Source organism: Dasypus novemcinctus, chromosome 19 (assembly GCF_030445035.2).
Source record: "Dasypus novemcinctus isolate mDasNov1 chromosome 19, mDasNov1.1.hap2, whole genome shotgun sequence".
NCBI classification, from domain to species: domain Eukaryota; kingdom Metazoa; phylum Chordata; class Mammalia; order Cingulata; family Dasypodidae; genus Dasypus; species Dasypus novemcinctus.
This window is the reverse complement of record NC_080691.1, coordinates 33046463-33074014: the sequence shown is the minus strand read 5'-3', so window position 1 is coordinate 33074014 and position 27552 is coordinate 33046463. Positions and strand designations below refer to the sequence as shown.

Sequence of the window (27552 nt, the reverse complement as noted above, 5' to 3'; positions counted from 1 at the left end):
GCACGTTATCGTCACAAACCGCTGCCGAGGGGATTAGACGCATCCCGTGGACTCTGCTGGGAGAGGACTCCGGGGAGCCTGCCCCTCATTTCCCGTGGACTTGGCCCCACACCTTTGGTCCCTTTGCTGAGTTTATTTGTACGCTTTCACTGTAATAAATCAGGGCGGTGAGTCCTCCTAGAGAATCAGCACACTGGCGGGTGGTCTCGGGGACCCTCGCTCAGGCGGGGTGGAGCCTGTGTGTCTGCTGCCGTCAGGGTGTCTGGAAATCATTACCCAGGACCCTGCTCCCAGACAGCAGAATCCAGAGGCTACAATAGCCAGCCTGCGCTGAATTCAGTCCACGGACTGTTTAGTTCGGGCCATGCGGCATTTTAACATATTTGTGTATATTAATTAGTTGCCTGTATCAAAAAATCAAAGGATTTCAATTTTTTTTAACTCCAGATTTCCCACTTCTCTTGGAAAAGCATGGGAAGGTCTGGCATGGCTGGGCCTCCTTTCCTGCAGAGCATCGATGAGGCAGAGCTGAGAACAGCGGCCTCTCGGCGGGGGTCTCTACCCAACTGGGCTGTGCTCACAGAACCCCGGGCCCTGGAGGAGCTTGTGACCCTGTGGCCAGCACAGAGCCCACCGGCCCCTCGTCCACCCTCCCTCTGCTCCCCGCAGCCCAAGTCTCGATGCTCCTGGGTCAGAGATGTTGTGCGCCAGGCCAGGCCCTCCTGGAGGCGAGACTCCACTGCCAGCCCTCCCGGGGGCCGCTAAGAGCTGGAGGGGTGGGGTCTCCCTTGGGGCCGACATTTCCAGTCACAGGCGCAAGTGAGGACCCTCGTTGGTCGGAGAATCCCTCCAGGGACCTCGCGGTCCCCTGTGGACAGGACACTGGGCCACACTGAAGGTTTTGGCCAACAACCTGGACACACATGGAGGTTCTTCTTAAGAAACAGCGCTCGGCCCGCAGCATCCGCCACACAGAAGTCAAGAGGGAAAAGGAAGAGTTCCTCCTTGGATCATACCTCCCACAATCCCCCAAATTGTTTCAGACTGCAAGTCCCCTTTCCTCTCAATTGGGTAAAATGTCACAATCTTTTTTTTTTCTTCATCTTTTTATAAAATAACAGTAAAAAGAAATGTAACTACAAGTGAAGGTGCCTCGTGGGTGGAAGCATTTCTTTTCTCCGTTCATTAAAAAGCACACCACCCTTTGAGAAAATAGAAACACATCTTTTTAAGTCCCAGGAGACCAGAGAAATAAATCCCTGCTTCAAGAAAGCACACCTGTTGCCCTGATAGATACAAGAGCTGATCAGTGAACCCCCAGATCACAATGAGACTGTTCTAGCCACGAGCCAGGCTTTGAGGAACCCCCAAGAGAACCACAAACAGGGAGACGAGGAAGAGTGAAAGAGAGCCAACCCTCCAGTCCTGGGAGAGAGAACTGCCGTAGCAGGCGTTGCACTCTACCTGACCAGAAGGGGACTTCAGGCCCTGAAAAAAGGTGGGTCAAAAAAGAGATGGTGAGTGAGCAGCACGGACACACCAAGATGTCCCTCCTTGAGGTCTGCTAAACCACCGCTCCGGGCCACCAGGCTGGTGGAAAGGCCAGGAAGTATGACCCTGCAGCTGGCTCCTGGGGGGCCGCTCAGGTGCTGCAGAGAGAGCTGAGCTGACCGCGAGCCCCGGCTCAAATCCCAGCTCGGTGTTAAGGAGCACAACGAGGTGAGGCAGGAGGCGGACGCGAATGCGTTTTTGGCAAACAGACGGTGAGGGCTGAATGAGACAGAGCAGGGAAACAGTGTCGAGCTGACCCACAACATGCCAGCAATCGTTAACAATCGCAGTGCTTGCTAATACTCCTCCAGCACGTTCTGCGTGCCAGCCTCCATCTCTCGTCTCGTTTAGTCTTCACAGTGGTCTGTGGCAGTGCTGTCCAAGAGAACATTCCACGAGATGGTGGTGACGAGCCACGTGGGGCTGCTGAGCACTTAAATCGTGGCTGGTGTGACTGAGGAAATGAACTTGAAATGTCATCTCATGTTCATTCATTTTACCTAAACAGCCGCACGTGGGTAGTGGCTGCCACACCGACAGAGCAGGTCATTGAGGCAGCCCTGGATTAGCTCCCTTTGATGGAGGAGATTTGGGGAGATCATACAGGGCCAAAAGGGGTTCCTGATGCCTTCCCAGCGTTGTCCTCAGACACGCCTGCTGGGTCCTTCTAGAGTCGGAATCACAGAGGTCTGGGAGAAGAGACACACATCTCTGGGAACCTACCTGTTTGGGTGGGAGGACGGGAGCATGAACTGGAATTCCACCACGCAGGTGCCGTCTGGGAGCTGCCGGTGCTGCAGGCTGTTCAGCTCGTAGGCGATGTAGCCCCTCCGCACGTACACCTGCAGCAAAGCACGGCGCACGTCCGCTCAGACGGCACGAACGGTGTCCGCAGAACCTGAGGAAACTGAGGCTGGAAGGTACCCGAGATGTTCTCCAAACAGTCATTAAGAGCACATTCATTCACGTCTCAGGAGGTTACTTAGTTACGCAAAATCTACTCCCTGAACTCTGGAGCAGGGGTTGGTAAGCGTCCTGTAAAGGGGCCTGCTGGTCAATAGCGAGCCATACGGTCTCTGCCCCAACTACTCAATTCTGCTGTTGTGGCTGGGAAGCAGCTGCAGTCAACACTAATGAATGGGTATGGCTGTGTTCCAATAAAACTTTATTTACAAAAACAGGCAGTGGGCCGGATTTGGCCCGTGGGCTGCTGTTTGCTGACCCCTGCTCTAAAGCAGTGCTGTCTAACAGACATATAGTACGAGCTGCATCTGTCATTTTAAATTTTTTCTAGCAGCCATTTTTAAAAGAATAAAAGGAAAAAGGTAATATTAATGTTTTATTTCCCCTCAAATATCCCAAAATACTATCATTTCAATATGTAAACAATATAAGCGACTGATTGAAACATTTTACTTTTTTTTTCATACTAAGTCTTTGGAAGCCAGTGTGTATTTTATACTCACAACAGAGTTCAATTCCAACTGGCCGCATTTCAGGTGCTCAAGAGCCACATGTGGCAGGGGCTGCCAAAGGACAGGGAGGTCTAGAGTGCAAGCACTCGGCATTTATTAACTGAGTGGGGTGCGGGGACTGCACAGGAGGGTGTCAGCGCAGCGGGCTACGTGCAAGGTCGACTCTTGGCTGGGCTCTGGGAACTTGGATTTTAGGGGGATTGCCATCATTCTCTGAAAAGAATGGCTCACTGTGCCTGAATCATTGGTGGAAACATTTCCTTCCCAGAGTTGGGAATTTTGGTCTGTGCTAGACCCCAGTAAAAAGCCTGGGCACTGATCTCCAACAAGCTGGTGGACACTTTGAGTGAGTGGTCATAGCTTGTTGCTGGAGGGATTAAGCACGTCCAACATGGATATACTGGGAAAGGACTCTGGGAAGCTAGCGCCCGCTAGGGGAAAGGACTCTGGGAAGCTAGCGCCCGCTAGGGGAAAGGACTCTGGGAAGCTAGCGCCCGCTAGGGGAAAGGACTCTGGGAAGCTAGCGCCCGCTAGGGGAAAGGACTCTGGGAAGCTAGCGCCCGCTAGGGGAAAGGACTCTGGGAAGCTAGCGCCCGCTAGGGGAAAGGACTCTGGGAAGCTAGCGCCCGCTAGGGGAAAGGACTCTGGGAAGCTAGCGCCCGCTAGGGGAAAGGACTCTGGGAAGCTAGCGCCCGCTAGGGGAAAGGACTCTGGGAAGCTAGCGCCCGCTAGGGGAAAGGACTCTGGGAAGCTAGCGCCCGCTAGGGGAAAGGACTCTGGGAAGCTAGCGCCCGCTAGGGGAAAGGACTCTGGGAAGCTAGCGCCCGCTAGGGGAAAGGACTCTGGGAAGCTAGCGCCCGCTAGGGGAAAGGACTCTGGGAAGCTAGCGCCCGCTAGGGGAAAGGACTCTGGGAAGCTAGCGCCCGCTAGGGGAAAGGACTCTGGGAAGCTAGCGCCCGCTAGGGGAAAGGACTCTGGGAAGCTAGCGCCCGCTAGGGGAAAGGACTCTGGGAAGCTAGCGCCCGCTAGGGGAAAGGACTCTGGGAAGCTAGCGCCCGCTAGGGGAAAGGACTCTGGGAAGCTAGCGCCCGCTAGGGGAAAGGACTCTGGGAAGCTAGCGCCCGCTAGGGGAAAGGACTCTGGGAAGCTAGCGCCCGCTAGGGGAAAGGACTCTGGGAAGCTAGCGCCCGCTAGGGGAAAGGACTCTGGGAAGCTAGCGCCCGCTAGGGGAAAGGACTCTGGGAAGCTAGCGCCCGCTAGGGGAAAGGACTCTGGGAAGCTAGCGCCCGCTAGGGGAAAGGACTCTGGGAAGCTAGAGCCCGCTAGGGGAAAGGACTCTGGGAAGCTAGCGCCCGCTAGGGGAAAGGACTCTGGGAAGCTAGAGCCCGCTAGGGGAAAGGACTCTGGGAAGCTAGCGCCCGCTAGGGGAAAGGACTCTGGGAAGCTAGAGCCCGCTAGGGGAAAGGACTCTGGGAAGCTAGCGCCCACTAGGGGAAAGGACTCTGGGAAGCTAGCGCCCACTAGGGGAAAGGACTCTGGGAAGCTAGCGCCCGCTAGGGGAAAGGACTCTGGGAAGCTAGAGCCCGCTAGGGGAAAGGACTCTGGGAAGCTAGAGCCCGCTAGGGGAAAGGACTCTGGGAAGCTAGAGCCCGCTAGGGGAAAGGACTCTGGGAAGCTAGCGCCCACTAGGGGAAAGGACTCTGGGAAGCTAGCGCCCACTAGGGGAAAGGACTCTGGGAAGCTAGCGCCTGCTCTCCCTTGGACTTCACCCCACGCAGCTTTCCCCTGTGCCAATTTGGCTGCTTGTCCTTTCGCTGTAATGAATCAGAGCTGTGAGTACGACTCTACACTGAGTCCTCCTAAGGGATCAGTGAACCTGGGGGTGGTCTTGGGAACCCCCAATGTGGGGACATTTCAAGCAGGGACAAAACTCTCCACGGGCTGTCTCAAAATCATATGCTCACAATGTTCTCCTTGAGTCATGAAGGAAGGACGGATTACGTTCAATAAACCTGCTGAATGAAGAAAGCAAGAGACTCCTAGAGAAATAGAAGACAATATGCTCTGACACTTTAAAAAGAAACCATGACGAGCTGTCCTGGGTATCACTGCTGGAGACAAAGAATGGGGCCCCACAAGGATTCTTCCAGAGCTGAGACCATGGAAGGCGGGGAAACTGCAGGGCCAGGAGAGTCAGTGGCTCTCGTTTGCCCCACACCCAAAATTATCTCATGAAGACTCAGCCTTCTGGCATCAAGGCAGGTGACCCACAGGGTCTAAAAGGTGGCAGAAGACAAAGTGGGGCACATGGTGACCCAGACTCTGAGCACTGCGGATAAAGAAATGATGAAAAACCGCCAGCAACGATAATGATCCAGGGGGGAAGAGAAACGAGTCAAAAACACAAGATGGCAACTCCTGTTTCTAGAAAAGATTCTTGAAGAGCCTGTCAGTTATGTCCATTTCCTAAATCTATGATGTGGCCCACTACCACCATCTCCCAGGCACCACCTGGCCCCTGAAGCCGGGTGGAAGCCTGCAGGGGGAGCGAGGAACCCCCCACCTTGACTTCTGCCGCCGAGTCTGCCCTGCTCTGCCCCTGTCACACGAGGCAGTCAGCCTAAGCTATCGCCTAGGCACTTCCAGCTCAGTGCCAGTGAGTCCAGAGGTTTGAACAAGGGGGTGGGCTTGGCTCTCGGGGGTTAGCATTTAAGCGTGCCCTGCTCGGGCCTGGCTGGAAAGACAGACAAGAGTACAGTGGCACCCAGCGAGGACGCTGGAGACAGACCGTGTCTGATGCTGGTCCTGCCTCTTCCTAGCTGTGAAACCTGGAGCAAGTCACTTGACCTCTCTGAGCCTCAGTCTCCCCCCTGCAAAATGGGGTCAGCAACAGGACCCGCCCACGGGGAGAAGTATAAGACCGTGTGTGAAAGGCACTTGGCCCAGGGTCAGGGAATGCTAGGGTGGGCACGGTCGTTGTCAACGTGGTCCCATGGGCCTCTCCTACTCACCTCCAAGGAGGCCATGCAGACGACTTGGTTGGCGTGATAGAAGAAAGTGGGCAGGACGTCAAAAATGGTCGTTTCTGAAAGTATCAGTTTCTACAGGACATAGAAAAAGGAAAAAAAAGGGGAAAGCGTTAACAAGTCCTAACCGATAGCTGAGTGGGAGGGAGGGAGCCGAGAGGAGGTCAGCGGCGGCGCTATCGTTAGATGCTGCGACGCTGGAGCACACGCGCTTCATTCTCTCACGCGGTACTGTGCGAGGCGGGGAAGTGGAGGAAACCAGGCAGGCGGCCGCCCTCGGGGCTCCCTGGGAGCTTGTCAATGAGCACCAGATCGGGGGTGCCTGGAAAGATGACCCCATCGCGCCCTCCACTCTCCACGCTGCGCTCCAGGCCACCTCTCCTAAGCCTCCCGGTGCCCACCGTCGGCTGCCCCTGCGCCAGGACTGAACTGCCCGCTCCACGACGGGGCCCCGTGCTGGCTGCGGGCACCTCGAGGGCGTGGGGAGCCCATCCCTGCCCCAGACCCCACCCGGGCCACGGCGTGTGCTCGCGGAAGGTGGGAGGAAGGGGACGCTGCACCTTGAGGTTCTCCGGGCAGAACTGGTGGCCGTACATGTCGATGGCAGACAGGAAAATGGACTCCACCTGGTTGTGCCTCAGCTCGTAGGAGGGGAGGTGGGAGGCAATCAGGACCTGCGGGGTGCACAGAGGGGCCGGCGAGCCGGTCTCAGCGGGTCAGACGTGGGGGGTCAGCAGGGGGAGACAAGCACGAGGGGCTTCCACACGAGGGCGCCGTGCACGAGGGGGAGGCACGCCAGCACTGGGGGCCTCGCGCGCATGGGTGGGGGCGGCTATCACGCATGGGGGCGCGTGAGGTGGGCCACGCCCGCAGCCCCACCTGTCGGGCGCGGAGCGCCACCTTGCAGTGCTCGCTTTTGCTCAGCTGCGTGAGCTCGTTGAGGATGGAGGTCAGCTCGTCCGACAGGGTAGGGTCCGGTCCACAAAGCTCATCCTTTGGGGGCCAAAAACAGAATCCCGAGTGGCTTTCCCTGCCCAAGAGAAACGGCTGGCGAGCACCTCTGCCACGGAGCGCGGCGGCCCCAGCAAACCAGACAGCTGCTCGGCCTTCCGAACGTGCCCGCTCTGCCCGATTCACCTACCTCCTTACCCCCTCCACCGTGCACCCCCCATTCATCCATTCATCCTGAAAACATGCCCTAAATGTCTAAGAGGAAGAAAAGTACAACTAAGGCTCTGACTGTATTACTAGGTGCCAGGCAAGCAGCTAGGCCCTTCACGTACATTTCCTCAAATTCCCCCAACCTTCTGGGGAGCTATTATGATTCCCATTTTGCAGATGAGGCAACTGAGGCTGAGAGAGGCGATATGGCTCATGCCAAGGCCACCAAGCACGTGCATGGCAGAGCCAGGATTCCCCGAGCCTAGGCCATCCCAGACCCTGGGCCTCTTATTCCCATCTCTGCCATCAGTGGCTCGCCAAAGGAGTCAGGCACAAAGGGTCAGGGCCACGTAGGGTGCCCCTGTGGGGGTGGTGAGCTGCGCTAGGAGCCGTGGGGGGAGCATCCGGCGGATGAGGAGGTCCAGGATGGCTTCCTGGGATCGGGAGTTGAAGCTTGCAGGGGAAGCGGGAAGGATGCTGGATCCGTGTGCTCATCCCTCTTCACTTTGAATGACAGAGCTTTCTGCGGGAAACCGGAGCTGTGGGTGGCTCGCCTGCAATCTCCTCTTAGGCCCTGAATGCAAGAAGGGCTCAGGAACAGCCCAGAGCAGGTGCTCCCTCAATACCCACCGAACACCAACCAATCGGAAAGGGGAGGCCTGCGTAACGTGCCTCACAACCCCTGCACCAGCCGACTGTTCTGGAAGTCACTAGACCAGCGGGCTGGGGGCAGTTCTTTTGCATGTGCTTCTCCATTTTCTTAATTGACTACAATGAACATACACTATTTTTATACTCAGAAAAAAACTGTAACTGATTAATCCTTCATGCATGTACACAAACACAAGCATGTCAGTGCTGATGAACTCTCACGTAAAATTATTCTAGACCATCTCTCCTTCCCAAATCCGGATTTTCTTCTTGTCCCTAGGGGCAGGTGGCATTCCTGTCCACCATCACGCCAGGCTCGTGGCTCCAAGGACACGCCCCCACTGGCCAGGCTAGTGCTTTTCTCAGAGCTGAAAGAGCCCCAAAGAGTTTGTGGGAAGATTTTTATTTTTTTATTTTTTATTTTTTTTTAAAGATTTATCTATTTATTTAATTTCCCCCCCTCCCCTGGTTGTCTGTTCTTGGTGTCTATTTGCTGCGTCTTGTTTCTTTGTCCGCTTCTGTTGTCGTCAGCGGCACGGGAAGTGTGGGCGGCGCCATTCCTGGGCAGGCTGCACTTTCTTTTCACACTGGGCGGCTTTCCTCACGGGCGCACTCCTTGCACGTGGGGCTCCCCCATGCGGGGGACACCCTTGCGTGGCTCGGCACTCCTTGCGCGCATCAGCACTGCGCATGGCCAGCTCCACACGGGTCAAGGAGGCCCGGGGTTTGAACCGCGGACCTCCCATGTGGTAGACGGACGCCCTAACCACTGGGCCAAAGTCCGTTTCCCTGTGGGAAGATTTTTAAATGTGACCCCACACACTAAATGCATGAACCTGAAACTCTACTATTCTGTCTCGGTAACTCCTACGAAGGAGTCTCATATTTCTTAGTTAACAGGACAATGTTTTGTTTTCTCTGTTTTGTCATTAGCAATGTCTTACAACCACTGAATTTGCACTCAGAAACTAAGTCCCCTTAAAGACTCAACAAAAAAAATTCATTTCAGAGTAATGATTTCATTAACGAGTCTTTGCTGAAAACCTACGAGGCACCAAGACCCCAGGCACGAGTAGCCAGGTGCAAAGAGGTCACCATTTTCCAGCAAACGGAACCAAGAATAAGAGAGTCACATGTAATGCCCAAACCGCACCTGGTCTCAAGGATTTAGTCTCCCTCACCCAAGAGGCCCCAGGCAAGTGCCACAGCTCTCCACCTTGGGAGCCCTTCCAGCTGTTTTCCCCAGACTGTCCTTGGACACACATGCTTTTTAGTGACTTCAAGTCCACAGGAGAGTTGACAGGTGCACAAAGAGTAATGAACAAGCAGAATAATCCACTGACCAACCACGAACCTTTGGCAAGCTGTCTACAGGTGTGCCTGGCTTTATGAAAACTCAAAAACGGTAAGCTTTAAAAAACTTGGTCAAAGGAAGGTGCTTTTAAAAGAGCTATTTTATGTTAGCGATAGAATTCCCCGAAGAGTAAATATCTCCTTGGGCATAAACATTTACCCGTCCTGGCTGCACACTGCAATCACTTGGGACTTGGGGTGCCTCCCCAGCAAGCTCAATTTTGAAAAATTTCAAAGCTACAAAAAAACTGAAGATGAGTACACAGAGATCCCTATACTAATCACCAAGATTCGCCAACTGTTAAAACTCTTACTGCAGTCCCACATTTTTTTGCTTTTTTCTAGTAAGTGTGTACACGTCGCACACACTTTTTCTTTTTATGAAAGTCAGCTACAGGAAGCATGAGCCTTCACCCCTTCACCCCAGTTATTTCTACATGTATCTCCTTGAAAGCAAGGACCTTCTCCCACCTAATTACAGAATCATTAAAACACCTGAGAACTTGAATATTCACCTCTATTAATCTATAGTCCATGATCAAATTTCCCACTGGAGACCTTTTAAACAACCTTTTAAATCTTTTAAACCCATGGGTCCCACCTCCAGAAACCCTGCTCTAACTGACTAAAGGTAGGGCCTGGGCATCTGTATTTTCTAAATGTTCCTCAGGTGAGTCTCAGGAGCAGCCAGGACCTAAGAGCTGCTGTACTGGGAGATTTAAAACATAACTTCCTGGGAAACGGACTTTGGCCCAGTGGTTAGGGCGTCCGTCTACCACATGGGAGGTCCGCGGTTCAAACCCCGGGCCTCCCTGACCCGTGTGGAGCTGGCCCATGTGCAGTGCTGATGCGTGCAAGGAGTGCCATGCCATGCAAGGGTGTCCCCCGCGTAGGGGAGCCCCACGCTCCCCTACGCGCAAGGAGTGCACCCTGTAAGGAGAGCTGCCGCCTACACTTCCCGTGCCGCTGATGACAACAGAAGCGGACAAAGAAACAAGAAAAAAGACGCAGCGAAAAGACACAGAAAACAGACAGGGGATGGGGGGGGGATGATTAAATAAATAAATACATCTTTAAAAATAAATAAATAAATAACTTCTTAACAAAAACATCAATGCTTACGAAGACATCTCATTAGGGTGTTCCAGGCCACGGCCCACAGCCTGGTTTTGTAAATAAAGTTTTACGAGAACATGGCCAAGCTCATTCATTTACTTACCATCCACGGCTGCTTTCATGCAACAACCGAAGAGTTGATTGATATGACAGAGTTCCTACGGCCCTCAACGCTAAATTTAGCACTTAACTAGGTGACCTTGGGCAAGCAACTTCAGCTCTCATCTCCTAGGGTTGCTGTGGGACTTGAAAGTTAATATTTATAAAGCACTTTAGGGGTATCTGGCACACAGTAAGCCAATCACACTCGCCCTCCAGGGGTCGGCCCACTAAGGCCCACGGGCCAGTCTCCACCCACCCGTTTTGTTGTTTTTTTTTTTTTTTTGGTAAATAAAGTTTTATTGGCACACAGTCACGCCCATTCATTAAGGTACTGTTATGGTGAGATACCACAGAGTTGAGTAGCTGTGACGGAGCCTACATGGCCCATGAAGTCTGAAATATTTACTCTGTGGCCCTTTCCAGAAAAAGTTTGCCGATCCCCGATCCACCCGGCTCCAGGTAAAGGGCGCCCTGCTTACAATCAACATGATCACCAGCTGGTTCTTCTTGGCCACCTGCGCGTGGGAGAAGATGCAGTCCAGCACCTGGGACATGTCTGGCTTGAAGCGCTCCCTGAGGTTTATCACGCACTTGTCGTAGTGGGCTGCAGAGGGGGACGCAGGGCGCAGACAGGTAAGGCCCGGGCTCCCCCCCACCACGTGGGCTCGGTGGCAGCACTGGGGGTGGCGGGGCGTCTTGCCTTGTTGAAAATGGTGCTCGACGTGTAGGTATCTTCGCAGGAGATCCAGCACCACCGCTTTCATATAGCCGCGGGTCCCGCTGCGGTATCTGGGGAGGAAGGGGACTCCGTGGATGCTCGGCCTCCCTTCCTGGAGAGCCTGCACATCTCCAGCCAGGACTTCCAGGATTCACAGAAGGAGGGAGAAATGAATGAAGTAGTATAGGCTGCACTCCCTAATGCTCAGGCCTGGGAAGGGACTGTGGCTTAGTTCATCTGTGCAAACTCTGCAGCACAGAGAGAAGTGACTTGTCTGGGGTCACACATCAAATGGGGGTCTGGGCTGGGGGAGAGCTCATGCTTGGGCTTTCAGATAGCTCCAGCCCATCCCCAGAGAGAGGGACAAAAGTATGGAGTTGGAATGATGAAAGGGGGCAGCCAATTTTAACAAAAGATCTCAAGTAACCATCTAGTGTTTAAAGACAGTTGAAGTTTGAAATACATTTACCAAAAGCTCCCTCAAAAAAAATTTTTTTGGAGGTACCAGGGATCAAACCCAGGACCTCGTACATGGGAAGCAGGCGCTCAACCACCTGAGCTATACCTGCTCCCCTCAAGAATTTTTGTTTCCCTTTAAAACATAAATTTTAACCTGGGTGGTTCCCAAAACATTCCCTCTTCTAAGCATATCTAAAGACAGGGACTCAAGTTTCTTAGGAGATGGGACACTGAATTTTAGGGAAGCAAAGACCAGCTTACCACCCCCTCTTCCACCAGCATCACCAAATGACAACAAAAGACAGCAAGAACCTAAAAGACTCATCCAAATGTGATTTAATAATAATAATAATAATAATAATAAAACACCAGGTGGGACAGCTTTGGTATTAGTTTTCTTTTCTTTTTTTTTAAAAGATTTATTTTTTGTTTATTTCTCTCCCCTTGCCCCGCCCCAGTTGTCTGTTCTCTGTGTCCATTTTGCTGTGTGTTCTTCTGTGTCCACTTGTATCCTTGTCAGCAGCACTGGGAATCTATGTCTTTGTTGTTGTTGTTGTTGTTGTTGTTGTTGTTGTTGTTGTTGTTGCATCATCTTGCTGCATCAGCTTTCCGTGTGTGCGGCACTATTCCTGGGCAGGTTGGACTTTCTTTTGTGCTGGGTGGCTCTCCCCACAGGGCACACTCCCTGCAGTGGGGCTCCCCTATGCAGGGGACACCCCTGCATGGCACAGCACTCCCTGTGTGCATCAGCACTGCATGTGGGCCAGCTCCACACGGGTCAAGGAGGCCCTGGGTTTGAACCGTGGACCTCCCATGTGGTAGGCGGACGCTCTAACCGTTGAGCCAAGTCCGCCTCCATGTATTAGTTTTCGATACAGAGAAATCTGCTAGGGAATTTGATTAATCTAGCGTCTGTTTCGTTGAAGCTGCGGGATGGGTTTAAGGTTAGCTGTCTGGGGCATATGTGTTCTGGGGAGGAACTCCCCCTCTTAGTCTCTGGCTATGAGCCTCTTAATTTGTGGGGAAGCCACACTAAAACATCCTTCCTCAACTGCAATCCATACTGTCAATGTGTGTTCCCGTTAGCCAAGGAGCTCTTTGAAAAGGGAAACCTCCTTCTACAGTCCCATATTGTTCACATCTACGTTGGTGTCCCGGTAAAGAGGCCCTGAATTGACTCATTCAAGTCTGAAAATGCTTTGACTCTGTCTTCATAAGCAAACATTCTTGTTAGGTGGATGTTTTTTCATGCAAATGGCAGTCCTTTTTTTTTTTTTTTTAAAGATTTATTTTATTTATTTCTCTCTCCATCTTCCGTTCCCCCCGTTGTCTGCTCTCTGTGTCCCTTCACTGTGTGTTCTTGTATGTCTGCTTGTATTCTCATTAGGCGGCTCTGGAAAATGATCTTGGGACATTCCAGAGTGGGAGAGAGGCGATTACTCTCTTGTGCCACCTCAACTCCCTATTCTGCTTCGTCTTCTGATTTTCTCTCCTCTGTGTCTCTTGTTGCATCATCTTGCTGCATCAGCCAGCACTCCTGTGTGAGGCAGTTTTCCAGGATGGGCTGGTACTCTGCGTGGCCAGCTAGTCATGTGGGCCAGCTTGCCCTCACCAGGAGGCCCTGGGCATTGAACCCCGGACCTCCTATACGGTAGACGGGAGCCCAATCGGTTGAGTCACATTGTTTCCTGGCAGTTCTTTTTATCATCACAATAGTTCTGGGCAGACTCCACAACCATTTGAGATAAAACACAAAATTTTCCTCAACTCTCCTTAGTGATAAGTGATACCACAATGATAAGGGCGTGTAGAGTCCTTCGCTATGTCTGAAGTCATTTCATTGCCTTGGCTCATCATCAAACCTACTGCTACTGAGGACTGGCTACGTCAGTACTTTACCAAATTACTCCACTCATAGCTCAAGGTGCCTTACCTTGTCAAGCGTATTAATCCCCATTTTACCAAGACAAGTGCTTTGCCTGGGGTTCTACTGCTAGTAAGTGCAGTGCCAGGGTGGCACGTGGGGTCTCTGACCCACCCACACTGTCACTTGGATTTAGTCTGCGTTTAAAAGAGAGCCCCCCCACCCCATGCACCACCCTGGTGCAATATGCAGGGCAGATGGGTCTGACCGGCACAGCCCACGGCGGGCCCAGCGCTCACCTCTGCACCAGCTGCACGATGCTCTGGGTGTTCATGAAGAAGACCTCACGGTCGGCCTTCCGCTGCAGGGTGGCCGCGTGGCAGTCCAGGACGGTGGCTATCTGGACGGGGAAAACAGGACAGGTCTGGCCACTCACAACTAGGCGGGCCGGTCACTGCACCAAAGTCACCCGGAGGACCCACCACCTGTTGCCAAGGAGGTTCCATCCGAGGCTCACCCGAAGACCCGAAATTCCAGCCCCGCAGCCCTCGGGCCACCCAGACACAGCCGTCAGGCCACCCAGCCCCAGCCCGGTCCATCCCAATCTGCTGCTTGCAGAATTTGAGAGCTCGGAGTTACAGCCATGGCAGTAAGCCCGTTATACCTTGGCACAAATATGAACGGCTCTGGGGAAAGAGGAGAAAATCATGTCCAAGCCCAAATGAAAAAGGGGGTGCTGGGGTGGGAAGGTTGGTTTTCCTGTTTTTAAAATTAGATTTAATCTTATTGGTATATAGTAACTGGCACAAAAATATTTTTGAAGGAAAAAAAATAGCCTGCATCAATGACAAACTCCTGAAAGGTCCAAACACGCACTTTTGTCAACTGGGGTCCTTGCAAGTTTTGCTTTTTTTAAATTGATATAAAATTAACATACCCTAATATTCTCCTTTATAAAGTGTACAGTTCACTGGATATTATTATAGACATGGAATTGTGCAACTGTCACCAATATCTAATTTGGAACATTTTCATCACCCCAAAAAGAAAGCCTGTACCGATTAGCACTCACATGATTTTCCTCTCTCCAAAGCCCTGGCAACTGTTCATCTACTTTCAGCCTCTATGGATTTGCCTATTCTGGGCATTTCATATAATTGGAATCACACAATATGTGGTCTTCTGGGCCTGCTTCTTTCACTTTGCATAATGTTTTCCAAGGTTCATCACTTGTAGCACGTATCACAGTTAATTCATTTTTCTTGCTAAATAATATTTCATCCTCTAGAGTGGCTGGCCTCCAGAAATGGCCTGATCTAAGCTGACTTCTAACTTTTCCCAAATCACGAACATGTGGGTGGGAGGGAGCCCTTTCAGCCAGACAGATGGCAGGAAGGTAATAGGCAGATGAGCTCTTCCAAAAGCAATTAACTCTGAAATGCTTGATGAAAGCCACGACCGTAAAAATGAACGAAACAGGGAAGCGAATGTGGCTCAAGTGACAGAGCATCCACCTACCACATGGGTGGTCCAAGGTTCAAACCCCGGGCCTCCTGACCTGCGTGGTGAGCTGGCCCACACGCAGTGCTGATGAGCACAAGGAGTACCACGCCGTGCAGGGGTGTCCCCCACGTAGGGGAGCCCCACGTACAAGGAGTGCGCCCCGTAAGGAGAGTCGCCTTGCGTGAAAAAAGCGCAGCCTGCTCGGGAGTGGCGCTGTACACACGGAGAGTTGATGCAGCAAGATGACACAACAACAACAAAAAAATGAGACGCAGATTCCTGGGCCACTGACAAGAATATAAGTGGACACAGAAGAACACATAGTGAATGGACACAGAGAGCAGACAACTGGGACAGAGGGCGAGCAGGGAAGGGGAGAGAAATAAATAAAAAATAAATCTTTTAAAAAAAAAGAACAGAACACAGCCAATGTAGACTGATTAGCAATGTTTCCATACCACCCTGCTTCCATTCTTAACGATTATGGCCGCACAAACACCAAAGGGAAAGAAGCTACGAACCGGTAAGAAAATCCCATGATTTCCCCTACTTATTTCAGCCAACTTGCTTTTAGAAAATGCTCAGTCTATTTGCACCAAATTGCTTCCTCCGATTCTGAGTCCCGGTTGTGTGGAGTGAAGCCTGAGAACCGTTTGCATTCATCCCAACCACTGCTGCTTCGGCGAAAAAGCCAGGACCCTGCAGCGAAGGCTCGAGAGCAAGCCCTCCGCCCCCAAGCTTTCAGGATGTAAGAGGGCCTCCTGGAGCCCAGCTTGGCCGGGAGCCACGTTTCCGAGGAGGCACCCGGCCCCGGCGCCCACCACGTACCTGCTGGCTGGGGAACTGGCACAGCACGGAGGTGATGTTGCTGGCGTACTGGGCCATCACCCTGCGCACCGACTTCTCCACGGGGGCGGGGATGCGGCCCGACACGCTGGTCATGATCTCCTGCAGCTCCAGCAGTGGCAGTGATGGGTGCCGGAGGGTCATCATGAGCTTCTGCACCCACTCCTTCAGCTGCAACGGGGGACCTCGGCGTCGGCTCTTGGCCACCACCACTCAGCCCGTTCAGGCCCCACGCATGCAAATGACCAAAGACCTGGGCCGGCAGCCCCTGGCACAGGCCGGAGTGGACTGGACCGCTGCACACGAGGCTTCCCAGAAAATGCCCAGCTCCCCTCTCCCTGCACCCAGAAGCCAGCGTGGGATGGGGACAGACACAAGGTCTGGTGAAGGGCAGACATTTGCTGGACCCTTGCTTAGTGCCAGGCACTGTTGTGAATCCTTAATCTGTAGGTTAAGCCTCAGAAACAACCCTGCGAAGTAATATACCATTATTCCCAGTTTACAGCTGAGGAAACTGACACAGAGAGAGGTTACTTAAGTCACCCAAAGCCACCTAGCTAGTAAGAGCCAACCCAGGCTATGTGGCTCCAGAGCCCCTTAACACCTGCTTCCTGAGATGTCACAGACACCAAAATGTTGATGGGGATGGTAACAGTGCTGACCCCATAGGGCAGTTGTGAGGTTTAAAAATGAAATGCTGGGGAAGCGGATGTGGCTCAAGAAATTGAGCTCCCGCCTACCACACGGGAAGGCCTGGGTTCAGTTCCTGGTGCCTCCTACAGAAGACAAGCAAGACAGCAAGCTGGCACAACAGGTGGGCGCAGTGCTGATGCAACAAGGAGACACAAAGAGGAAAGACAATGAGAGACACAACAAAGCAGGGAGCTGAGGTGGCTCAAGCAAATGAGCGCCTCTCTCCTACACGGGAGGTCCCAGGTTCAGTTCCCCATGCCTCTCAAAGAGAAGACGAGCAGACACAGAGAGCACACAGCGAATAGACAAGGAGAGCAGACAGTGAGTGCAAACAACAAAGGGGAGAATAAATAAAATAAATCTTAAAAAAAAAAAAAAAAAAAAAGAAATGCCGCACATCACCGGCAAGTGCAAAGACCAAATAAGGGTTGCAATGATAACAATCACAACTATCCAGCACAGCGCAGGGATTAGGAATGCAGACTCCACAGCCAGATGGCCGGGGTTCAAATCCCAGCTTTGCCGCCTCGTGTGAGAAGTAGGGCAAGTTTCTTAGCCTCTCGTTGCCTCAGTTTCCTCACCTGTAAAATGGGAGTAATAGCAGTTCCTACCTCATGGGGTTTGGGGAGGATTACATCACTTACTACATTTTAAGTGCTGAGCACAGCAGGTGGCACATGGTATGTACTAGACAAGAGCTGGCTATTGTCGTTATCATCTTTATCGTCTTCATCATCATCACTATCACCATGAGATGTTATCATTAGTGAGGTCAAATTTAGCGTCATGGGTCTACACAGAGGTCCTCAAGTTTGGGAACCTCATTTCTGTGCAGAGGGAGTAGACACCGGGATGCTGGGATTGTAGATGACAAATACAGTTGTACTTCTGAACAAAGAGCATTCCTCGCTGTCACAGTAAGAATTCTGACCCACCGTGACTACTCTAGCTAACCTAGTTAACCACTTTGGTCTTGAGCTGCAGGCACCACTAAAGGGGCACCAATGTTTACAGTCAAATCAAGAGCGTTCACGGGAACAAGTCCTATAGGAGACAAGAGGGACAAGCCATTTTCTTGAATAAAGCCCTTCTGTTTCTTTTCCTTCATTTTAAAAAAATCTTTAACTTTTTTTTATTTTTTAGGAGGTCCCGGGGATTGAATCCGGGACCTTGCACACAGGAAGCAGGCGCTCCACCCCTGAGCCAGGCCCTCTCCATCCCTCCTGTCCTTGCCAGGCGCCCACATCCGAGTGAAGAGAACACACCCACTCTCCTCAGGTCACTAACCTTGATGCTGAAAATAGGCTCTGGCAGACAGTAGCCACTCATGACGTTGGACAAGTTTTCCAGGACGTTGTGGAAAACCTGGTGCAGTTTCTCCCCGAGGACGGGCAGAGTTTGCTGGGGAGGGAGCTCTCCTGTGAATGGCTGCGCCTGAGGGGAAGCAACCGAGAGGTCAAGGAGACGACAGAATCCCTGAGTGAGAAGAGGCGAGCCGACGGAAGAGGCACACCTCCCAGCCTACGGGATCCGTTTCAGAGCAAGCCTGAGAAAACGGCAGGAGAAAACACTGTCTTGGAGAGATAAACTGCTAAGTTCACACGCCAATGTGGGTTTTTCAAATCATCCCCTTTGCAAACGGCATAGTAAATCGTTTGGGTCCCCAATCAATTTGGGGAGGAGGGTATAGATTTTGTTTGTTTGTTCTCCTTGGCTCTGTAATCAAGATTATCTCCAGACTCTCTCTATTGTACTTTCATATTCCACTGAATCCCAAAGATAAACACCTAGTAGGATAAAAATTTATGCAAACTTCATATGAATGTGTCTGATTTTTGTAAATCATAAACTTTTAGCCTTGGATAACGGAATAGAAAAGTAAAGAGCTTCCCCCAGGGGTAACATATCTATTCATCTATTCATCTTGTAGTTCATTCTACAAATCTGTAGACTGTGTCAGGCCTTGTTTTAGGCACTAAGGACCTAGCAGCACGAGAGAAAGACAAAAATCACTGCCTCCGTGTGGAGGCCATACAATAAACAAGCGAAAAATCAATGCTATCGAGTCCATCTGGTGACAAGTGCTATTGGAGAAAAATACCATGTGGTGATGACAAGTGCTATTGGAGAAAATTCCATTTGGTGATGGCAAGTGCTACTGGAGACAATAAAGTAGAAGAGGAAGATGGGGACAAGTAAATGCCATGTGCTATTCTGAATGGAATCCTGAAACATAAAAAGGACATAAGGTAAAAACTACAGAAATCTGATTAAAGTAAGTACTTAAGCAATAATGTAACAACATTGGCTCATGAAGTGTGAAATGTACCAAGCTAATGCATGGAGCTAATACTAGGGGAAACTGAGCATAGGGTAGATGAGAAACTCTCTATACTACCTTCTGTGGGTTTTTTTTGTAAATCTACAACTGTTCTTAAAAATAAGTCTAAACTTTAAAAGGCTTGGAATAGTAAATTTTAAGTTGGTTATATTTTACCAGAATTTTTAAAAGAAAAAAAAAAAAACCCAAAAGTAATTAAATAAAAGTCTCTTTAAGAGGAGCAGGTATAGCTCAGTGGTTGAGCACCTGCTTCATACATATGAGGCCCCAGGGTCACTCCCTGGTACCTCCTAAAAAAAATAGTGAGGAAGGCCCCACTGTGGGGAGGGCATTTGGGTAGAGGGTGAGCCCTGCAAACAGCCGGGGGCGGACCCCCCTGGTGGGCAGGGCTGGCGGGCTCCAGAGAGAGGGGAAGAGGGAGGGAGGGTGAAGCCAGAGGAGCCCACCCAGGACCTCAAAGGCCAGGGAAAGAACAGGGCCCGAGAGAACAGCGCTTGACTCTCCGCAGGACGAGAGCCGCTGAGTGGGAGCCAAGCCAGGGAGGGCACAGCCTTCAGGGCAGCTGGGGGCAGAAGCCCAGCTGGGACTCCTCATCTCTGCCGGGCGGGGCAGTCATGCCGGGCTGCCACGTACCGGGTGCACCTTGGAAGGGTCATCGAGCTCCAGCCGAGCCACCACGCAGCCAACTTCCAGCACAGCCCCCGGGCGCTTGATGTACTTCACTCGGCCGCTTTCCTGCACGTGCAGGGTCATGATCATCTTCATCACCTGTTTGGCAAAAAAAGAAGTGAGGCAGAGCCCCACCTGGACCGGCCAGTGTGTGTGGCCAGTAGCAAATGGCAAGGATGGAGTGAATGAGCATGGACAGGGAGCCTCCTGGGTGCTGGACACGGCTTTTCATGGATTATCTCAATCTCCAAAGTCAGAGTGGGAAGTAGGTACTTACTATGCCTATTTTAAAAACCTGGAAACTGGTATTTATTACCAAAGTAAGACCTATCTCTTAGAAAAGCAGAGTTAAATCAGATTATGTAGGGTGATTGATATCCATGTTCCAAAACGGTGATGTGTATATCAGACATTTTGCGAATGGCTCCTATTTTAAAGGCACCAAAAAACCCTCTGGGAATCACTTTGTGAAATGAAGAACCTGCCTGCGGTATGATCATCAGCCAGGCCCCTTGCTTTGCCTTCCCTGGGTGTCTGGATGAGGCAGGTGGTGAGTTTTATTACATGGTTTTGGCCGCACACCCAGTCAGGTCCATGCTGCTTTTTGCTTAGCAGTTGAGAACTTGGGCACTAGTCAGCTGGGCCTGATATAAATGACTGGTTCCCCCACTCATCACCTCATTTCCAGCAAGTCCCTTCCTCTCTCTCTGGGCCTCAGTTTCCCCAGTTGTAAAATGGAGCATAATGACAGGACTACTTCAAGGGGCACTCATAAGGATTAAATGAGATGAAACACTGGGCACAGAACAGAAAGTCAGTAAACACTAGCTACTATAGTTGTATTTCAGTTGCCATTAACATTATTATTTTCTTTGGCAGCATGGAATGGAGTTTAAGAACAGGAACAGTGGCACCAGCCTGTCCAGGTGTGAATCTGACTTTGTGCCACCTTCGGTGAGCTCCTTTGCCTGCCAGGTCTCAGAGTCTTCATGTGTAAAACAAGATCATATTTGTGTTCACCTCATGAGATCGCTGCAAAGACTAAAGAAGTGAAGATGGAGGTGAGATGCTTAGAACAGCACCTGCCACCTGAGAACTGCTCCGTCAGGGTTGGTGTCTTTTTTCAGTTGGTACCATCATTATTGTTAATGAGTCTTTATTCCCAGGAAGAGGTGCGTTTTTTAGGTTTTCTCTTTAAATACCGCAGGGAGTTTGGGTCAAACCACACACACTGGCTCTATCATCCTTAGGAATTTGCAGACAGTGGCCAAGGTGAAAGGTGAGCATAAGGAGGAAGGTGAGACCTGTTGCCTTGGATACGGAAGCATACGCCAGCTGGCTGGGCGCGGGGGCCTGGCCGCAGACCCCACACCCCCAGGAGAGAGCCCCCAGGGCCAGCTCCCCGTCACCTCCATCTCTGCGTAGCTGCTCCCAGCCTCCACGTGGCCCTGGTCCTCCACCGTGTACTGCATCAGCTTCCCTGCCGAGGGGGCTCTCAGGACCGTGGGGTCGTTCTCCTTCTCAAACACACACGTCTTGTTGCCGATGGTGATCCGGTAGCTGGGAGGGGAGGGGTGAGAGGAGGTGGGAGAGGACCGTCAGCCCAGTTTGTCCAAGGGAGGCTCTCAACATCATCTTCCCTTTCCTAAAGGCAGTCCTGAGTCCAGTTTCAGGGACTCTACATTCCCAAATCATGGCCCTGGATGATTAATGCTGAGATACTGGGAGAGAGTTAGGGAGCAAAAGGTGTGACTCTTTTCTGACTGAATGTTTGTCCTTTTTTTTTTTTTAATGATAACAGTTTTTAAAAATAATATGCACTTTACAAAGAGGTAAAATAATGCAAATTTACTATAGAATGAGTAGATCATATGGGAAGTACAGTGAGTCATGCTGTCCTTTTGTATATTTGTATTTGAAGTATGCTCTGTAGTGCAGACGTTTAAATAGGACAAAACATCTCCAATTGGCTGCCTCTGATAAAAAAATGGTTTCCCTCTAAGGACACAATTTTAGCTGGTCATTAAAAACATTGGTTGAATTAAAAGATGGTTGCACTGGGAAGTGTAACTTTTTTCTTAAATAATTATGATGAAGACATACTTAAATTTATCTTATATTTTACTCACCCAGAGCTCAAAGTAAAGATGGTTTGAATACTCTATTGCACTCAGATCAAACCAGACTGGAACGTCAAGGTTTGACTCATGATAGCACTTTTATTTTTCAGGCAGTACTGGGGGATTGAACCCAGGACCTTGTACATGGGAAGCAGGAGCTCAACCACTGAGCTACACCTGCGCCCTGCCTGTGCTGCTTTGATCATAACTGGCTGCTTTGTATGTCAAATGCATTCTCCGTACCAGCTGACAGGCTCCTTGTTTGTGGGAAGGAAAGGGTTAATTGCAGGTCTGCAACCCATTTTTCCCTCCTTGGAGACACTGAAGCAAACCTAACCCTGAGCAGAACCGCTTGCACACATACCTGTTAAATCTGGGTCTTTCCAGGTTGTTAGGTACCAATTACCCACCTAGAAATGATTTTTTTTCTTCCATGCTCCCGCGTATTTTATTCCTTATTTTCACATGCAATATTTGACAAAACTATCCTTTCATTGAGGGGTTTGACTGCACAAAATCCTACCATGCTTCAGCATTTTTCACAAATTCATTATTTTGGTGGGAGAGGGGGAGAAACCCTTAAAACAGATTCAGAGAGTGTGAAAGCTGTTTCCTCGTGCTAGCATAATTCCATCAGACCTGCCACAGAAAAAGCAATCATACAATATTGTTCAACGTAAGTGTTTACCAATGGAACTAGAGAGAGCACGTCCCACTGGTGGGGCAAATAATAATCTTGAGTATTTTTGGCAGATAGAACGTGAGTTTAAAAGAGATAATAAAAAGTTGCTCTGGCACAATCCAGTCTGCCTTCTTCTAAAACATCACGGATGGAGTAGGGAATAAATCCCCACTCTCTCACCAGAGCTTTTTCAGGTGCTAGGGGGCCAGTGGCACCCCTCTTTATTCTTCCTGGCCAGTGGTCACCTACATTTCATTGTATGACTTCAGAATGCTCGGTCAGACACACTGAAGCCAGGGGGCCTTTGGGAACCATCTTTTGAGACCCTTCCCATGAAGTGCTCCCAAGACACCCCGTGTTTCCCACCCTCAAGGAGCAGAGCAATCTTTCCTACAACTGCATGCTGGTTTAATGTGTCAGTCTTCCCAAATTAGCCATAAACTCCATGGGAAAGGGGCCATGGGGTTATCGCAGCACCTAGCTCAGTGCCTGGTAGGCTTGGACTACTGAGTAGCTGCTCAGTAAACAGCTGCATTGGATGGACATGTCTAATCCAAGCCTGTCCTTAGGTGGGTGTTTGGACACGTGGGTCAGAGGCCTCCGGCCTGTAAGCAGCGGAGTTGGCAGTTGTGCCTTATTCAGCTCTGAATCCTTCTATGCTGCTAGAAAAGTGCCTCCCAAAGCCTTCCATAAATATCTGTCAGCTGAATGGAATTCCAACCAGGAGATTAATCTCTCCGTGAATCTCTCCCAGAATTTAGACATGCAAGCACCCTGGCATTGTACTCCCACCTCCCACGGAGAGAGCTGGCCCTGTGTGCCCAGTCCACGGTGGGAAGCGGGGGCCTCACGTACCTGTCAACCTCCTCTTTCATGTAGGTGGTGTAGCTGTTTCCGTTGTAGGACAGCAGCAGCCCACCGTCGTTGAGCCGGTGGGCATCGATCTCGATGTGGCAGCCGTTCATGATGAGGACGAACACGGTCAGCGACTGCCGGGCCACCTGTGGGGACGGGCTCGATGCCACTACCTGGATGCTGGACGCTGCCAGTCCACAGGCTCCCAGGGTGCCCCCCGGCCCCCCAGAAAACCAGCAAGGACCAGTGGTCCAGCGTGACGCTGCTAGGGCAGATACCTCTCCGGGCCCAGCCCTCACTACCCCAAGGAACGGCACACGTGGCTGGACAGACCTGGCTTCAGGAAGCCACACCTGCCTCGGGGAAAGGTAACGGCCACAAACGCGGTGTCCATCTGGCCAGTTCTCACTGACCACGTGTGAGAAAGCCCGGACGGCTCCAATAGTGGCCTGGAAGTGGACCAGGGTCTGCTGCCCAGACTCAGCTCTGCCCAAGCAATTTGGGATGACAGTGAGGGCACATGTGGCCAGGGCTCAGCCATGGCTCTACATTCCAATCCAGCTGAAATACTGATCCTTGGCTCAACACGTGAGTCCTCTATCAGCAAATAAACACCCCAAAGGACTCTCAAACCTATATAATAAATTATCTGGGGACAAAAGATAGCAAGACATACAGGAATATGTATTGTAACGTAACTTACAACAATAAAAATTAGACCCAAATCTGTCAACAACCTTGCAGTGGAACACTGTGGACCTGCACTGTCCAATACAGTAGCCCCGAGCCACTCGTGGCTAGTTAAAATTAACTGAAATTAAAATAAAAAGTCCAGTTCCTCAAGTCACACTAACCACACTTCAAGGGCCCAGTAGCCACATGTGGTCAGCATATCGAATAGCACAGACAAGGAGCATTTCCATCATCCGAGAACATTCTATCAGACAGCACTCAAAAAACATTAAAATGATGCTAAAGAAAAATGTGAATAACATGAGGAGACTTTATCCCATGATCCTATCAAAGTAGTAAAACGGTATTTGCACATGCTCACAACTTGGTAAAATCATGCATAAGGAAAAAAATAACTGAAAAGACATCAGCAAAAATGCCCAGCAATGGCCTCGAGGCGTCAACATGTGGGGGTTTTTCTGATTCCTGATGTTGCTTGAAATTTTGGAACTTTCTACAATGAGCACGAGGCCCATTTAAGATTGAGTTGGGGAGGGGGTCTCAGGAGCCTAGCTTGTCAAGAAGCACTGTGGGGGGAAGCAGGAATGTTTTCAGAGCACATTTCCCTGCCCACCCACCATGGGCATTGGGCTGAACTAAGCCTGAAATTCTCCAAAGCTGGGAGTTCCACGTGTGCTCAGCTGTTTCAAAAAGAAACCATTCTGCACTGTCTGCTTTCTAAGCCAGCAAGGCTGACATGAGAGGACTGCCAGAGCTTGTCTACCTCAGGGACAAAAATCAAACCAGACGACACAATAGAACAGACGCATCACAAGGAATGCATTTTCTGAGTTTCCTGTTTAAAAAACGTTTCTTTTTTAAAAAAGTTTAAGGGGAACAGATGTCGCTCAAACAGTTTAGTGCCTGCTTCCCACATGGGAGGTCCCAGGTTCGGTTCCTGCTGCCTCCTAGAATAAAACAAACAAAAAAGCAAACAAGCAAAAACAAACCAGAAACCAACTCAGGGGAGCTGATGTGGCTCAGTGATTGAGTGCCGGCTTCCCACATTCGAGGTCCTGGGTTCAATACAAGACCTCAAAAAAAAAAAGGAAACATGGCCAATTTGTTACATAAAATGACTCTCTGTGTATAAATTATTCCTAAAAAAATTCCTCTTTATCTAAAAATCAGTAGATGAAAAAAAATTTCAAAATGTTTTTGTATATCCTGTTGTAAGAATTTATTCCTTTTACTGTGATATACTCTGGATTCTCTACATTAGGAGGGAAAAAAACTGTCAATTTTGAATTGCTGAAGCTAAGGCAACTCTAATTTTTCTTTGTTTTTTTCCTAATAAAGTCCTACATGATTGAAGTTAAACAAAGGGAATTCTGTATGCAATTAAAAATTTTTTTTTTTAATAAAAATAAGCCATTCAGCCTCAGAGGCTGACACGAACTCTGTCCTCGTTCCCCTCCCCAGATGTGAGCCGGGCAGGCCAGGTTCCTGGGCGATGCCGAGGCCCCAGGCCCCACCACTACGGCTCGCGCACGCCGACAGACCCCGCACCCTGCTCCTTGCCAGCACAGCTCAAATGTTCTCGTTGGCATCACAGGGCCCAACAAGAGGAACGTGGTGCTTCCGGCTAAGGAGAGCAATCCGAGGGCGCACCAGGGCTGCTGGGGAGGGCCTGGCAGGGGCCAGAAATGCCTCCATTGACTCTCGGTCCAGGCCACAGAAGGAAGGGGACTCGCAGCTCTGGGAAAGGCACATGGACCCTTCCCGAGCTCAGCAGGGGCCCTGCTCACCTCCACCGTGCCCGTCCGCCACGTCCCACTCAACCCTGCCTGTTCCGAAACCCAAAGTGTGAAGGCCACAGCGCTGTACAGGGAGGCCTGGGGGACACGAGTGAGAAATCCCACTCCGGGGACAATTTGTTGAAGAAAAAAAACTCCACATCTTAGAGGGTCGGAGACATCCGCGAAACACAGGGGGGCCTTACCTTGAGGATATACTTAATGCCTCCGTAAATTAACTCCACGTCCACAATGTTGAGCAGAGAGGCTGCTGGGAGAACCTGGCCCCTGAAAGAGAAGACGGCCCCACAGTCAGCCTCGGGGAGGCCGGCCACCACCTCCGTTTTACAAACTCGCCCCAGCTCTTCCTATCCTCTGCGCCGACAGACCTGACTGTGCCTAAAAAAGAGCTAAATCTGAGTCATGGGCAAAGAACGTGGATAACCCCAAGGAACCAGCCACTTCTTAGAACTTAAGGAAACGGCAGTGGCTGAAGGACGTGAAATTTTAAAAATGCTTTTCAGGGAGCAAAATCCATAATGGTGTCTTCTCAGAAAAATTCCCATATAAATGGGGCTGTCTCCTGCCCAAGAAAGAAACCAATGCGTGAACTTTGAGCCTGATAACGTTTGGAAGTGCTAAAACTTCCATCCTTTCAATCTTTTTGGTAGCTTCACATGTCTATTCCAGTGCTTATCAACCAGGGGTGATTTTGCCATACATCCCCGTCCCCCCACCCCAGAGACATCTGGCAATGTCTGGAGACATTTTTGGGTGTCATGACTTGAGGACATGCTACTGGCATCTGGTGGGTGGAGGCCACAGATGCTGCTAAACATCCTACTAGAAAGAATGATCCGATTCCAAAATGTCAACGGTGAGGGCGAGAAACCCCAGGCTACCAGGGAGCACCCAGCCACTTTCCATTCTAATCCATTTCACACAGTCATTTTCTGATTCAGATGAGAGTCTGGGAAAGAAACCAGGCGTAGCAATGACCTTTTGCCAGCTCTGCTTATCAAAGCCACGTCCTTCGACTCTGAACTCCTGAGTCCTGTTATATAACTTCCACATGTCAGCACAGATCTGTGCTGCACTGACAGCTGCTCGAGGCATTTCTCAGCATGCAAGGAGGGTTCACTGACTGCGGGGCAACCCATCTGTTTCCAGATAAGGCACGCACGAAGGGCCCGCCCTTTCACTGTACCTTTCCAGCGAGTGGAGGAAATCTGTCATGCAGGTTCTGAACATCGCATCCGCCACGTTCAAGGCTCCACACACCACCCCAAGCATGATGTCCGGTTTCTCAGCCTAGGAGAGGCACAATGCTTCTGTATCCATGGCAACTGCATCCACAACGAAGCTGGGGGCCTCCAGGGCCCAGGGGAGGGAGAAGCCGGCAACTTCTTACCTGCACTTTCTCAGCGATGAGGTGGTCCAACCACCCCGTGTCGATGTCATTGTTCTGGAAGCTCTCAGTCTCCAAGAGGTTAATGAGATACTCCACGGTCGTCCTGAAGTCACCCCGGATGGAGAGTTCCTTCAAAGCCACCACCATGTTCCTTGAGGGAGAAGGCGCACGTACTATTTTCCAAGGTAGCCTCCGTGCCAGCAGACTTCCCACTATCTATAAAGGCTTGATTCTTTTTTTTTGGGGGGGAGGGAGGGTACGGGGGATTGAATCCAGGTCCTCGTACACGTGAAGCACACGCTCAGCCACTGAGCTACCCTTGCTCCGAGGCTTGATTCATAGAGCTAGAAGAGCGTGGTAGTTAAGAGAGGGAACTGAGTCAGAGGGCTGGGGCTCATCTCAGCTCTGCCAATGACTGGCCATGTCACCTTGGGCAAGCTACTTAACTGCTCAGTTTCTTCATCTGGAAAATGGGGAAACAACCCCGA

The 27552-nt window shown here is 50.9% G+C and overlaps 1 protein-coding gene across 13 annotated transcripts in view; it reads right to left on the bottom strand.

The window, feature by feature from the left end:
• The window catches only part of ACACB (acetyl-CoA carboxylase beta), a 140861-nt gene that overhangs the window by 36355 nt on the left and 76954 nt on the right, over positions 1-27552 (bottom strand). For 9 of the 13 annotated variants that reach the window (XM_058281504.2, XM_071209829.1, XM_058281509.2 and 6 more), the window contains 15 exons: positions 27065-27215; positions 26861-26964; positions 25860-25941; positions 23186-23331; positions 20938-21088; positions 19493-19627; positions 17806-17952; positions 15808-15996; positions 13776-13876; positions 11136-11224; positions 10915-11039; positions 6932-7045; positions 6613-6726; positions 6038-6127; positions 2275-2393 (listed from right to left, as the gene is read on the bottom strand). In XM_058281504.2, the coding sequence (XP_058137487.1) occupies positions 2275-2393; positions 6038-6127; positions 6613-6726; positions 6932-7045; positions 10915-11039; positions 11136-11224; positions 13776-13876; positions 15808-15996; positions 17806-17952; positions 19493-19627; positions 20938-21088; positions 23186-23331; positions 25860-25941; positions 26861-26964; positions 27065-27215 (1857 nt within the window). Of the gene's footprint in view, positions 1-2274; positions 2394-6037; positions 6128-6612; positions 6727-6931; positions 7046-10914; positions 11225-13775; positions 13877-15807; positions 15997-17805; positions 17953-19492; positions 19628-20937; positions 21089-23185; positions 23332-25859; positions 25942-26860; positions 26965-27064; positions 27216-27552 lie in introns of all 13 variants that reach the window. The other 4 variants (XM_058281500.1, XM_058281501.2, XM_058281499.2 and 1 more) reach the window with 1 other exon arrangement.